We start from the raw sequence: 15460 nt of genomic DNA, 5'->3' as shown, positions 1-15460 counted from the left end.
GAAACTTCTACCAAAGCTGTCTCTCATTAGTCCTTCTTAGGGCTTTTTCCACTTAGGGTAAGCATCCAGTCTGAGGACATCGAGGAAGCACTGTGTGATTTCCTAGGTATGGGTTTGACTTTCTAAGTTTGTCAGTGAGCATAGCTGAGCGCCTAGGACGTTTTGCTTTATAGAGAGTTGAGGTCAGTGACGAGGAAGTAAAGATTAGCTTACTTTCAGATGTTTTCTGTGTCCATCTATCCCCCTCCATCCTGTCTTGCTTCTTTCACTGCCTTTTAAACTCTACAGACAGGTCTGTAAATGTAGAGATGAGGAGTTTTCTTTGCACTCTTGGAAATTTTTTGGCATCCAGCTTGTGTGTTATTCACCTTGAAGAACTATATAGTAAGATATATAAATTTTTCAATTACTTTTTAAAATGTTCTAATTTTTTTACCTAATAATATCTTTCTTTCAGTTATGACATGCACCGATTACATCCCTCGCTCATCCAATGATTATACCTCACAAATGTATTCTGCAAAGTAAGTTGAATAATTATTTCCAAACTTTTCTCTAGGCTCATTACAAATTTAATATTTAACTTTTTTCACCTCCCTTGTTCTCTGTCTTTTACTCCAATTTTTATCACATCTAAACATACTCTGTGTATCATCCTTGTACAAATCAGGTAGTAGCTGGAATAGATTACTATTACATAGGAACCCATTAATCATGGCACTCATGTGATCTGATCCTTTCTCTACATTGACATATGGATCAGTAAAAACAGCTCAGCATCTCTTCAGATCAGCAACTGCAAACCTTTGAGCTTAAGCTGGGATAAGCATAAAGGTTGAAGTTACAAAGAAGTGCATTTTAGACCTTCACAGCATAAGGCCGGTGTTTGCCAACAACCAGTTTAGTCATCTTTAAGGTGGTTAGGGTACAGAGCAATGTTTGTACCAAGTTGCAGTTGTGTATTAATGAAGAATGGGCCTGGGCCCATATACAGGCAGAAACAACTGCACCCATTAAACCAGCGTGTTCTTATGTAATTACAAATGCGAGTTTCATGAAGAGACTGGTTGCAGAGGTGCGAGATCCCTAGCAGGCTGTTAGGGAAGGGAGCTGGTTTGTTTCCTTGGTGTGCCATTCAACTCCACAAGCGTCCTGCTATGTAAGTTATACCGTGTTAGTAGTTTCAGAGATGAAAGATTGGGGTAATGAATCTTCTCATTTCACTTTTGAAATATTCTTACTAACGTGGTATTTTTTGTGAAAGCATGGGAAGGGAGAGTATGTTCTTTACAATATCTGGATATTAACTGTTTTGAGATACTGTTTCAAAGGACTCTCGTGTGACTTGAGTAGCAACTCTTGTCTGGATTATGTTTCAGGCTTATATCTGGCTAATGCAAGTCTCTGAGACTGTTAGAACATGAGTATGTTGCATACAGCAAATCCATCCCTAAGTATAGACAGTTGCTGCACTCAGACACTTTGTTCAGCTGTGCCCTTTGCCTTCATCCTCACCCCCTCACCACTTACTGGAACCATTGCATTCATCTCCTTGTTTAACCAGACCTCCATTTTTACACCCTTCTAAATCCATTTTAGGAAACAGTGAGTCTAGGGCCTTCCAGTTGTTTTGGATTTGTCTGAACTCTAGCCTGGCACTGAGGGCCACAATCCTATCTTTCTCCTTTTTACATGTTCCTGTCCTTCCTCAGTGTGCCTCCATTAGGATTAGAGTAAGGCTTCCTCCTGGACGCTGAAGCCCTTTGCCTCCTCTCTCTGTTCCTCTGCCAGGGCTTTATTCTTGCCCTGGAACACTCTGTCTCTATTTTGTGGATAGTTTACCTGCTCAGTGCACACGCTACTTCTTTCTAGCCTTTCTTTATTATCTGCTTCCAAAGATGGTTTTTTGGGGTGGGGGTGGGGGGACCTTTTGCCTTGTTAAGATATAACCCTTCTGGGGCTGGTGAGATGGCTCAGTGAGTAAGAGCACCCGACTGCTCTTCCGAAGGTCCAGAGTTCAAATCCCAGCAACCACATGGTGGCTCACAACCATCCGCAACGAGATCTGGTGCCCTCTTATGGAATGTCTGAAGACAGCTACAGTGTACTTACATATAATAATAAATAAATAAATCTTTAAAAAAAAAAAGATATAACCCTTCTACCCTATGTTATTTATTAAAACTTTGATGATACATAATAGCACTTTTCATACAACCTAATGTGCCAAATAAGCAGAAGATACACACACACACACACATACATACACACACACACACACACACACATACATACACACACACACACACAGACACACACAGACACATACATACACACACACACACACATACATACACACACACACACACACATACATACACACACACACACACACACACACACACACATACACATACATGGTATAGTAGAGTGGATATCTACAAGTTAGCAAGCCAGGGTGAAGTTTTGTGGCTTCACTGGTGAAGATTCCCTGGCTGTCCCTGGTGTGGCTGGCACCAATTAGTGGCAGTGTGCTGAAGCTTAAAGTGACTTCCGAAGTCTGTTAGCCAAGCTGGCTCCTGTTTCACAGACAAGTTGAGGATTCTGGAGCACATTTCTGCTTCCTGGGTTTGGTTTGGTTTGGTTTGGTTTTTAATGTATGTTTTGTTTGTTTTTTTTGTTTTCTTGAGATGGTTTCTCTGTGTATCCCTGGCTGTCCTGGACCTCACTCTGTAGACCAGGCTGGCCTCGAACTCAGAGCTCCAAATGCTTCTGCTCCCCAAGTGCTGGGATTAAAGGGATGTGCCACTGCCTGGCTACCCTGTTTTTTGATGTGGCTGCTTGTCCTTGCTCCATCAGCCTCAGTTCGCTTATCTTAGAACTGTAGTTGGCCAAGTGCTCTGGGTGACAAGTTCTGTTCTGTTCATTCTTCATTGTCCTAACGTGTTGCTTTTGCTTTGTTTTCTGTCTTAAGTAGCTGGCCTCAAACTCACTACATAGTCAAGGATGACTGAATTCACTCTGTGGTGAATGGTGGCCCTGAACTTCTGATCCTCCTGCCTCCTCCTCCCAAGTCCTGGGATAGCAGACTTGAGCCACGATTGTCTGGGGTCTGGGATGGTAAGGGTCAGATGAGTGCTAGGCAAGGCTCTCCCAGCTGACTGTCTGCAGCCCAGACTTCAACATTATCCAAACACAGGGTATCACTGAGTGAGCCATCCTTGATTCTCACTTAGGGCCTTGGTGTAGCACAGTCATTTGTAGGGTAATAGCTAAAACTTGGAAAGGTATTTGAAACTTGGATTTTTCATAAAATTATTCTTTGGAAAGATTAATAATGGAACTTGAAAAGGGCCAAACTTGTGTTTTCTGACCATTGATGAAAGTTATTTTACTGTGGAAAGTTAACCTCATTCCTAGATTCTTTGTTTCAGTAATGGTAACTGCTTTGCCCATTTTCATTAATTAAGTGAGCCACATATGGAAATTTTCATTTTCTTGATTTTCCTAGACCTTATGCACACATCCTCTCAGTTCCTGTTTCGGAAACCACTTATCCTGGGCAGACTCAGTACCAGACACTGCAGCAATCTCAACCCTACGCTGTCTACCCTCAGGCAACCCAAACTTATGGACTACCTCCTTTCGGTAAGCTCTCCTATTTAGTGAGCAGTACTCGGGATGTGTTCGTCAGTCAGAGCCATCTGTCCCTGCTCAGAAAGCAAGCCTGGCTGGTGAGGATTATTTACTTACTTAGTGGTTGGTACAAGTTATGCTTACGGTTTTCTGTAATTATTTGGTTACCCACGAAAATTTGATTACTTCCAAGCTCTTGACTCTGAAACTCGGATCGCGTGTCCCCTTCCCCACGCTCAGGCGCTTCCCACCGTGCTAGGTCCTCTGACACTGAGCTGTGCTTTCTCACCTTTGGCTTATTGAAGCAAAATCTTGCCACATTCAGTCTGGTCTTGAACTTGCTGTGTAGCCAGTGACCCTGGAAGTTCCAGTGCTCCTGCCTCAACTTCCTGAATCCTGGGGTTGCAGGTGGGCACCATCACACCCGTTAGAAGCATGCAATCATTGGTTGAGAAACTGACTTGACTTTATATAGGACATAGTGCTGTGCTGAGGTAACCCTAGTAAATGCATTGTGAGGAGAATGATTTCAGCTAAAATCATTAAATCTAAATAGTCAGCTAGACTATGTCTCATAGTAGGGTTTGGTTTTGTTTTGTTCTGTTTATTGTTGTTGTTTTTTGGGTCTTTTGTTTGTTTGTTTGTTTTGGCTAATTTCTCCTCTCCTCTCCCACCACTTGGACCCCAGATTAATCACATGTTGTTCTGATGAGCCAAAAGTGGTTTTAGAATGGAGGACATCTGAAGTTATGTGTATAGTTTGAGGTTATTTGAACATGTAATATCTGTGACAAATGTTCTTTCTTTCTTTTTTTTAAGATTTATTTATTTATTATACATAACTACACTGTAACTGTCTTCAAACACAGCAGAAGAGGGCGTCAGATCTCATTACGGGTGGTTGTAAGCCACCATGTGCTTTCTGGGATTTGAAGAGTAGTCAGTGCTCTTACCCACTGAGCTATCTCACCAGCCCCAAATTTTCTACACTTGTATAAATTTATAGATATGTATAATATGTTTATTGCTCCTCTGTTTTAACACTGATAATATTAAATATTAATTAATTAATAATATTAAATTTAATATTAATATGTTAGAAGCTAAGTTTGGGGCTGGAGGGACAGCTTAGCAGCTAAGAGCACTTGGTGCTCTTGCAACAGGTCCAGATTCAGTTGCCAGGACCCATAGCTCATGTCTGTCTGTGACTCTAGTTTTACAGAATTTAGTTACCACCTTCTCTAGCCTCCTTGGGCACCAGGCATATACACACACACACACACATACACACACACACGAAGGCAAAATACTCATACACATGAATCTAAAAAAATTTTTTTAGTTAAAAAATGTTACATCTTTGAGACATCATTTAAACAAGCTAAGGATTTTTTTAACTTCTAGAGAAATTATTACCCAGATTTTGGGCATTTTGATGTTGCCTGCTTTTAGTTTCTCCATACCTACTTCTATTGGTTCACTTGGCCAGTGTCATGTGTCAGTGACAGCTGTCTCATTTTTAGGCTTCGTAGCCTTCTTAGGCTCCTTGGTAAAGCTAGGAAGAACTGACGTTGTTTGTATGCTTGCTGGTTTTGCTGTCTAGGATCTGTCCCATGGCCCTTTGCACCCTACATAAGCATGCGCTCCACCTCACACCAAAGACTTACTTTCTCTCATTTTTTGAGATAGTGTTTTATAGCTAGGCTGACCTCTAATTCTAAATCCTGTTGCCTCAGCTTCCCAAGTGCTGGAATTTCAGGCATGTATCCCCACATACGACTCCTCGATGGTAATCATAGCAGGGTCCCCCTGTGTGCCCGGAAGCTTGTGATCCTATTGCTGCGGACTTCCCGACATTCTGCAGATTACTGGCTTGCACCACCTCACTCAACTATGTGTGCTTATCTCTTTTCTTTTATAAAACATAATTCTAAAAAGTCTATATATGTATTTTTTTGTATCAGAGTGTTTGTCTGCATGTATATCTACATACCAGAAGAGGGTATTGGGTCCCATGGGACTTCATTTACAGATAGTTGTAAACCCATGTATGTGCCGGGAATTGAACTCAAGACCACTAGAAGAATAGCCAGTGCTCTTCCTGCTGAGCCATCGCTCCAGCCTCATGGTCATTTATTATTGCATATAGTAAGCTAAGCTTTCCTCAGATGGCTCATAATAGGCTAGCAGTTGTACAGTAATTATTTTCATATTTCTTCTCCCTCATTCTGATCAAAATTTGTGATTAGCAAGCCCAAGCTCTATGACACACTGAATAGTTGTTGTTGAATTATAAAGTTTTTTCTTACCCCAAACTCAGTTAATAAAACACCTCACAAGGTGCTCCTAGTGTCTTTTCTAACAGTGCCCTTTTATAGTCATCACATCTCTCTCACATTTTAAAAAGGAAATCATGTAGATAGAACTCTGCTGAGAACTTTGAGAAAGTATTGTGTTAAAAAGAGTAATTGGTAATTTTGAATGTTTGTAATAATTAAGTACACAGATTACATACACAGATCTTTGCTGGACCTGGGATCAGAGGACCTTTGAGGGTATAGGGAACTTTCAGGATAGCATTTGAAATGTAAATAAAACCACACGCCTTTAATCCCAGCCCCCGGGAGGCCGAGGCAGGAGGATTTCTGAGTTCAAGGCCAGCCTGGTCTACAGAGTGAGTTCCAGGACAGCCAGAGCTACACAGAGAAACCCTGTCTCGAAAAAAAACAAACAAAAAAAAAGAATGGGGCAGAGACAGTCCAATGCTGTAGACAATCATACTTGTGTACTTTTATACACCAGTGTAACAAAGCAATGATCCAAGGAAGGCGAGGTTATGAAAAACATGATCATGAAACCATGTAAATAAATGCCAATAAGCAAATACTAAATATTAACAGAGCAGCCCTTTCCTAGGACTTTCTGAGAACAAATCAGTTGAAACACAATTGCCTGGCACAAACTATAGATTATATCTGGGAAAACAGGAAAGGCAGAAGGCCATACCAGATTCAGGGTATACTGACCAGATTGGGTTCTGTAGCTATATTTTGACATCCAACAAGAATAAATATGTCTTATAAATGGAATGTAAATGTTTAACACGAGGTATGAAATCATGGCTAAGAACAGTCCGGGAAACAACATGAACCTGAAGTCAAAGGCCCTCTGCCCTTTTTCCTGGAGCCTCCCTCTCTTAAGGCATTGTTCATTGTGTTTCAATAAGTAGTACATGAGACTTGCTGATAACAGATTTAGGTCAAGGACAGTGTATATGGTAGATATATTTTCTTCCATTTTCCCAGAGAAGTTATAGGATATGTTTGTAATATATTTATTTGTTTGTGTGCGTCTGTGTATGTGTTGTGTGTGTGTATGTGGTGTGTGTATGTGGTGTGTGTGTGTGGTGTGTGTGTGTGTGGTGTGTGTGTGTGTGTGTGTGGTGTGTGTGTGTGTGTGGTGTGTATGTGGTGTGTGTGTGTGTGTGGTGTGTGTATGTATGTGGTGTGTGTGTGTATGTGGTGTGTGTGTGGTGTGTGGGTGTGTGTGTGATGGGTGTGGTGGGTGTGTGGTGTGTGTGTGTGGTGGGTGTGTGTGTGGTGGGTGTGTGGTGTGTGCAGGTGCAGGCAGAAGGAGGTTATTAAGTACCCTCCTCTGTCACTCTGTCTCATTCATCCCTTTGAGGTAGTCTTTCCTGAACCTGGATTCTGAGTTTTGGGGTAGGCTGACAGTCAGCCAAGCCCAGCAGTCTTCCTGTCCACACAGTATAGCCCTGAGACCAGGTACAGACTGAAACCATGCCTATAGGTTGTTACATGGGTGCTGGGATGCAAGCTCAGGTCCTAACAATTGACTAGCAAAGTACTCTCAACCACTGGCCCTGTTTGTAAGGTTATTGTATCTGTTTTGTTTCAATTTTGTTAAGTCTGTGCGCCTGTAACTGAGTGCAGGTGTGAGTGTGAGAGGCAGTCCTGTGCTGCCACCTTGTGGGATCAGGAAAACCAAACACCCATCAGGCCTGCATCGAGTGCCTCTCTCTACCAGCTAAGCTACCTCACAGGCCTCATGCTCTGTCTTTTGGATCAGGCTGGCTTTGAATTCTGTATATATTTAAATCGGCTTTTAACTCCTAATCTTCCTGCCTCCACTTCTCAGATGCTGGGATAGCAGGCATGTGCCACAGTGTCTTTAGCAGTCATTTACTTGGAACCAGCAGGATAACAGCAGGCTCTTGAAGTGCCAGTCTGACAACCTAAGTTCAACCCCTAGAACCCAAACAGGTGCAAGGAGAGAACCGAACAGCTCTACAAAGGCTGATTGCACCACCCACAAGTGCACACATGAATGTAACACTCGTAAGTAAGGATGTGTGTACTCTTAAGAACAGTGCCTGTAGAGGCCAGAGGTGTTAGATTCCCTGGCACTGGAACTGCAGACAGCTGTGGAAGCTGAGAACCGAGCTCAGATCCTTTGTGTGGGCAGGACATTCTCTTAACCAGGCCTCACCTCTCTCGCCAGCCCTGTAATTTATATTCTTAAAAATATCCATGGTCATTGGGAATGTAAATTTGTATAGCAATTGTGGAGATTTTTCAAAAAAGTTAAATTGAACTACTCTGTGTATATTGGGGTTATCTTGGACCTACCAGCAGCATTATAAGTAATGACATGGGCGCCTATTAATATTTTAAAGTTTAGGCCTTTTCTTGGGCAGTCTCCTAACTACTCTAACCAACCACTTGGCCAGTTCTACCTCTGTTTTCCACTGACCCATGCGTTCAGCTCTCTGTCCACGGGCGAATCTCCTGCCTCTCAGTCTCTACAATCCTTCTCTCTTCCTGGAAGCTCCTCCTTCCGTTTCCTGCTCAGCTATTGGCCGACAGCTCTTTATTAAAGTCAACTCTCAATGCCTTAGGCAGGTAAGGAAAAATGAGTATTTATAAAATATGAGACCAGTGATAGGCCATTGGGGTACAGAATTAACAATTGAATGTAGAGACATACCTTCACACAGTGTACCCCAACACGTGTGGCCCAGCTGTACCATGTTCGGTTATGTTTGAAGGACACTAGGGAGGCTACCACAGGGTACTTGGATAACCGCGGTCATTACTTCACTCTTCACAGTAGTCAGGAATGGAACCAGCCTTATTGTCTGTCAACAAGATTGCAGCCAGGTGTGGTGGCATTCTGAAACAGAGGCAAGAGGGTCAGGAAGGAGTTCAAGGTCTAAAATAACAAAAACAAACATCCCAGAAATATGAAATCATGACATTTAAGAAAAATTATGTTAAGCAAAACAAGCCAATCTCAAACACCAAATGTTTTCTTGTATGTGGAACCTAGGTCTAAATTGTGTATAAGCAGAGAGGGCTCTTGTAACCAGAAAGTCATGGAAGGGGAAAAGAGTAAGTGATGGAGTGAGTGCATATGATGAGAAAGCCAAAAGACCTATCAGAGAGATGCCAGGCAGAGTGGGCTGTAGGGCAAGGAGGTGTGTGTGCATGCATGTATGCATGTGTGCGTGCGTGGGGTGGGGTAGGGGGTGGGTGGCGTGAATCAGCACAAAGTACGACATATGCTTGAAAGTACCACAGTGGAACCCATTATTTCGTATGCTAACTAAAAAGTTAATTTTAAAAACCTACACGTGTATGTACAAAAAAATATTTTGGAGTTTTAAAAATAGATGTGATAATGTACAGATGTAGCTCTGTCCCTTGGGAGGCAGAGGCAGGACCATCCTGGGCTATGTAGTTAGACCCTGGTTCAAAAAGTAAGTGAGGGCTGGAGAGATGGCTCAGTGGGTAAGAGCGCTGACTGCTTTTCCAGAGGTCCTGAGTTCAAATCCCAGCACCAACATGGTGGCTTACAACCATTTGTGATGAGATCTGATGCCCTTTTCTGGTGTGTCTGAAGACAGCTACAGTGAATGTATATATAATAAACAAATAAATCTTTTTAAGAAAATAAATGAATGAGTAAGTGAATGAATGAGTGTATAAAGGAATAAAGAAATGCTGCTGAGATGGCTGAGGTGTCTGCTGGCAAGGCAATAACCTGAGTTTGATAACTGGGTCCTACATGTTTATATTAAAAACAAAAACCAAAAATACCATTTGGTTCCCTCATTTGCTCTGTGCAAAAGTCCTATAGAATTCATATTTCTTAATATAAGGAGTTGTATATAGGGTACCTTTAAAGAAATATATTCACATACCTAAAAGACAATGATGCTAGAGGCAGTTTCCATATTGTCTTTTATTCCTCTTTTCCTTAAAAAAAAAAAAAATGTATTTGAGTTTCTGGCCTGGCATGATGGCCCACACCTCTAATCTCATTACTCAGGAGGACTGGTCCACATGGTAAAACTTGGCCTTGGATAGTAAAATACTACGTAGTAAGGCTAGTGGGAAATGCTTACTTGATGCACTCGTGTTGATGAGATGTTGCTTTGATACTGTGTGTTAATAAACATGTTCACAACTCTTAAGTCTTTTGGGTCCAAACCTACTTGGGAAATAAACACTTTGTGAACAATAAATATGGCAGTTACTGTAATATGCTTAACAAAAATATATAATGCCAAACTACCAGAAATCATAGCACCGATTCCTACCTTTTATATGTAAAAAATAAAATAGTGGCCCTTAGAGAAAGCCCATCTGAATCAGGGCTTGCTTCTCAAGCATAAGGATCTGAGCTCAGATCCTGGGACCCGGCTAGAAAAGCTAGGGTGGCAGTGTGTGTGCCTAGAACCCCAGCACTAGAGTTGGGGCATAGAGGCAAGCAGCATCACTGCTGGCTGTCAGCCTCGATCCATGTTCAGCAAGAGACCCTATCTCACAGAGTAAGGCAGAGCGATGGAGCAGGACACCCTGGGAAATGTGGGTCCATTAATCTGTGATCCATTAATAGTTGTAATGTTTGGATGATAGGATCATGCATAACTTTTTTCCTTAAATGTTATTTTGTTTTTGTTTTATACAGTGTGATGCTATAAAGTGTAGACAGCCTTGATATATAATTTTTATTTTATTTTTGGAGACATGATCTCATATAGCTGAGGATACCCTTCCAGTTGCCAGGTAGTCAGGATCTGCCTTTACTTCTGGAATGCTGGGGTTATTGGCATGCACCACCATGTCCGCTCTATGTGGTGGGATTGAAACCAGGGATTTATATGTGTGAAGCAAGCTCTTTACCAACTGAACCACATCTGGGGTCTATGTAATGTCTTTTGATTGTTTTAAAAGCAGGCTTGTCTTTCCTAATATAGGAAACAAAGTTTATAAAATAATCAGTTTAAGAAAAATGTACTAACCATTTAGAGAATGGTTATTATGGTTATTTATTCTTTGGGTAAGTGAGTTTTAAGTTATCTAGGCTATCTCCCAAGTTGACAATTTGAATTGTACACTGACATCAGTCGCTCTTTCTGACAAGTGCTCCACTTTGGTGTGCTCTTTTCTGAATACTGGTCAATTGCTCCGACCATTGACATAAAGGAACATATGTGCTACTGTTGGGAATTTTAGCAGTTTTTGTTCCTATGGCCCCTTCCTCTAACTCTTTGAAAATATTTGCTTGAGTTGTAAGTGAGCGAACCAGTAATTTTCTCCTACAAGCACATCTAAGATTTCGACTTGAAACCTACCAGTTGGTATTTAAAGCATAGCTGTGCTCCTCAGCCCTGTGTGTTGTTTGTAATTGGTCCACTTTATCATCTGATTCAGGTGCACTGTGGCCAGGTATGAAACCTGAAAGTGGTTTAATTCAGACTCCATCTCCAAGTCAACACAGTGTTCTTACCTGCACTACAGGGTTAACCACAAGCCAGCCAAGCTCAGCACATTATTCTTATCCCATTCAAGGTAAATAGGCATGGTTGTGTGTTTGTTATTTAACATTTATCTTTTTTTTTAATTGCCCGTATATCCAAACAAACTGGATGATACAGGAGCACCGCCTAAAGTAAAGGGAACGGCATGCGTTTGTGCATGCTCTTTGTGTTAGGCAAATCCATGCAGTGTGGTTGTAGCTTAGTCTTTGAATGCGAGCTGCTTACTAGAAGTGAAGCCTCTTGCATGCTGATACCTAGAAAGCTTCTCTTGGTTTTGTGCTAGTCTGTCCTCAGTGGCATCTTCATGTGGAAGTTGGTGACTCCTTGAGTCAAGACTTTGGTTGGCTTCCATGTGAATTGTCAGTGGAATGTGCAATGTGACTGCTTTTCGGCTGGTGGCTTTGTGACACCCTCCCATTTACTACTTCTTGGTGAGAGTATTTCTTTTGCTCAAAATGCTCACTCTTGGGGCACGGGTATAGATGAGTGCAGAGTGCTTGCCTAGCATGTGTGGAAAAAAAAAAAAAAGAAGTTCATTTTTATTTCTATTCAGGGTGAACTTAAACGACTTTACTTCCCTGAGTTCTCCTCTGACAAGGTTGGCCTTTTATAATCAGGATGAGTAGGTAAGAGGGCAGTGTGATGCTTTCTTGCCTACTCTCCCGAATCCACTGCTCGAGAGTGGAGAGCAGTGGCCACCCACCTGACATCTCCTCTACTCAGTGCTTCTGTTTTTGTTGTTGTTTGTTTGTTTGTTTATTTTACAGCTTATTACATTTTATTCCTCATAAAATAAACTATGCGGTGATGATGTATGCCTTTAGTCCCAGCACTCAGGAGGCAGAGGCAGGCGGATCTCTTGAGTTTGAAGTTAGCCTGGTGTACAGAGTGAGTTCCAGAACTGCTAAAGCTACACAGAGAAACCTTGTGTTCAGAAAACAAACAAACAAACAAAACTTCTAGAGGGATGAGTGTGGTCACCGACAACCTCTATAGATAGGAATCTTGCTGATGAAAAAGATTTTTAGTTTTAGCTGTTTTCAGTTCAATGATTTGGGACTTGTCTGATTCTGTAGTAACAGCTCTAGGCCACTTTTGGTTTTTTTGCTTTTGTTTTCTTAAGATTAATTTTATTTGTGTATGTATATATGCATGTATATGAAGGTACCCACATGGTGCTTACAGGGACCAGAGATAGCTGTTGTGGTCTGCCCAACATGGGTGGTAGGAATACAACTCAGGTCCTCTAGGAAATCAGTGAGTGCCCTTAAGCTCTGAGTCATCCCTCCAGCCTCCCGCTCTGTTCTTAAGACTAACCTACCTTTACCTCGGGTTTTCAGAGTCTCCTCTTTTATATTTCATCCTTTCCTTGCTGGCTTCTCCCTGTTTTCTTTCTCTCTAACAGGAGCAACCCAAGAGGAACAAAACTTACGGACATGATCTAGGCTTACCTTGAACCTGTGGGCCCAGCATAGGAGGAGCCCCCTAACTCAGCCTTTGCGCCCATCTGGGAGTAGCACACAGTACCATTTCTAACTTTCATTTTATTTTCAGTGTTTTTCTGAGGTAATAGGTTTTGTGGATCAGCTACAAGCAGTGAGATACCAGGCCCCTCTTAGCTATATCCTTGTTTAGGGATACACATAGGTCATGAAGGAAGAATAAGGGTCCTGAGGTATACATTCTCTATTCTTCTGTAGTTTTGTCTTGAATTTAACACTTCTCTTCCCTTGCAGAATAAGTGAAGTAAAGGATTGCTTGACTTTCATTAACTACTGTCCTTACTTGTCATGTGTTGAGGATGTTTTTTTCCTTTGAACCTGTTAACCTGGTTTCCTTTGTTTTTCTGTTAGTAGTAACTGCTAGTGTTTAGTGCTTGTAACTAAGTGCTGAGCCATTTTTCTGGCCCCTTTTAAAACTTGTGTAGCTGAGTATGGGTATGTGCATGTGAGTGCAGGTGCCATAGAGGCCAGGAGAGGGCGATGGATCTCCTGGACTGGAGTTACAGGCAGTTAGGAGCTGCACAGAACACTTCCTGGGAGCCTTACTAAGGCCTACTGCACAGTAGGATGTGCTCTTACTTGCTGAGTCCTCTCTCCAGCCCTAGCAGACTTTCTTGTTAGCTACTTTTAGGTTGATAGAACAATTGGGCAGGGTGTACATGGTCCTCAAATAATTTGTACTGCAAGGTTGAAGAGAGAAAGATAGGTGTGGGGGGGAGGGGAGAATGAGCAACTCAGCAATAGCACAGACTTTATCCAGGAAAAGAACTGTGCAGAGTCTTAGAGTCTAAGGTCGGCTTACAGCTTGGGCATTACAGGGCAGTAAAGAAGGAAGAAGAGGACTGAAAAGAATTAACAAGATATGGATTAACATCTCCCAGGGCTACCTGTACTAGGGACTCATAGGGTGGGGAGAGTAAGAATCCAGAAAAATAAGTTACTTAGCTCTATGAACCAAGTGATTTTAGTTATTGGAGTGGTTATTGCATAACTGTTTACAAAAGGAGGGGCTTCACAAGATTATGTAATTATCAGCCAGTGTGTACACCCTACAGTTTCCCCTGCAATTAGCTTCTCTTATGAGTAGGCTACATTTGGTATGATTAATGAACTAATATTGGAAATTATTATCAGTTAAGGAGGTAACTTAATCAAACGTAAGATGTATCTTACATCTAATGGTCATGTCTCCCTAGGTTCCTATAGGCTTTCTGCTCTGATCTTTCTGATTTATGATGATCTGGTGGCTTTGGGGATGCCCCTCCGGTAGAACTTATCTGATGTTTTATTCATGACTAGACTGGAATTATAGGTTTCTCAAGGGGTCTCAGAGGTAAAATTTCACCTCATATCAAATGTACATTCTATCCACATCACTTAGGACAGTTGGACTTAACCTTGACCAATTGGCTCAAGGCATGTTTGTCAGGTATCTTCACTGAAAAGTTACTTTCTAAATTGTCTTTCCATTGTGGGGTGTGTGTGTGTGTGATGCTTTTGAGACAGACTTTTACCATGTAGCCCTGGCTGACCTTGACTCCTGACCCTCCCAAGTGCTGAGATTACAGGTGTGAGCCACCACACCTGGTCTAGAAGCTGCACCCATGTTAAAGGTTCTCTGCCCCTTTTACAGCTGTCCCTTTCTCTCCCATCACTTTCTTTATTGATCATTTGTTTCTGGACTCATAGACATTTGTTTTATACTTTGAATTTTAATCCAGAACAGTGTTATTTGCTATCCCATGTGGCCACAGGAAACACAGTTAGTTGACTCTGATGTCTTTTTACATTTTTTTCTTTTTGTTTTTTTAAGGCAGGATTTTCCTGTGTAACCATAGCTGTCCTAGAACTCACTCTGTATAGACCAGGCTAGCCTTAAACTCCCCCTATCTCTACCTCCTGAGTACTGGGATTAAGACACGTACCACCACTGCCTGGCTGGCACCTTCTTACATTAAAGCCACTACTGACCCTTCTTTTGGTTTTGGGTGTTTTGGGTTTTTTTTAACTCTTTAGTATCTGACACGAGGTGCTCCAAGACATCTTGTATATTATCAAGTCCTGATGAGCCATCTCTCTGAAGAGTCTTAGTTTCTCGTACTGAAAAGAACGGCATTAGAGACCAAGCTACGGGGGTTATCAGGGTGATGTGGGTAAAGGTGCTTGATCTGGTCCCCAGGATACACGGTGCGAGGAGAGGACTGGTGTTTCCTCTGACCTTCCTATCAAATACATACAAATACACCAATGAATGGAACTGTTTTAGAGCAACACCTTTTTTAAAAAGAATTATTTATTTTTATGTCTATGAGTACTGTATCTACGTGTATGTCTGCATGCCAGAAGAGAGCATCAGATCCCATTATCAGTGGTTGTGAGCCACCACATGGTTGCGGGGAACTGAACTCTGGAAGAGGAGTCAGTGCCCTTAACCCCTGAGCCATCTCTCCAGTCTAAATGTAAGTTTTAAAAAAGAAAA

General features: G+C 41.8%; 1 protein-coding gene across 3 annotated transcripts in view; it reads left to right on the top strand.

Annotated features, from left to right (window-relative positions):
• Window positions 1-15460, top strand: part of Eya3 (EYA transcriptional coactivator and phosphatase 3) — a 76864-nt gene that overhangs the window by 30398 nt on the left and 31006 nt on the right. For 2 of the 3 annotated variants that reach the window (XM_029476027.2, XM_085838879.1), the window contains exons 5-7: window positions 458-524; window positions 3512-3648; window positions 11373-11510. In XM_029476027.2, the coding sequence (XP_029331887.1) occupies window positions 458-524; window positions 3512-3648; window positions 11373-11510 (342 nt within the window). The remainder of the gene's footprint in view (window positions 1-457; window positions 525-3511; window positions 3649-11372; window positions 11511-15460) is intronic. The other variant, XM_085838880.1, reaches the window with a different exon arrangement.

This window comes from Mus caroli, unplaced genomic scaffold (assembly GCF_978045245.1).
Source record: "Mus caroli unplaced genomic scaffold, Mus_caroli_1 scaffold_6, whole genome shotgun sequence".
NCBI lineage: Eukaryota > Metazoa > Chordata > Mammalia > Rodentia > Muridae > Mus > Mus caroli.
Note: the sequence above shows the minus strand (reverse complement) of the source record. Positions and strands in the feature narration are given on the sequence as shown.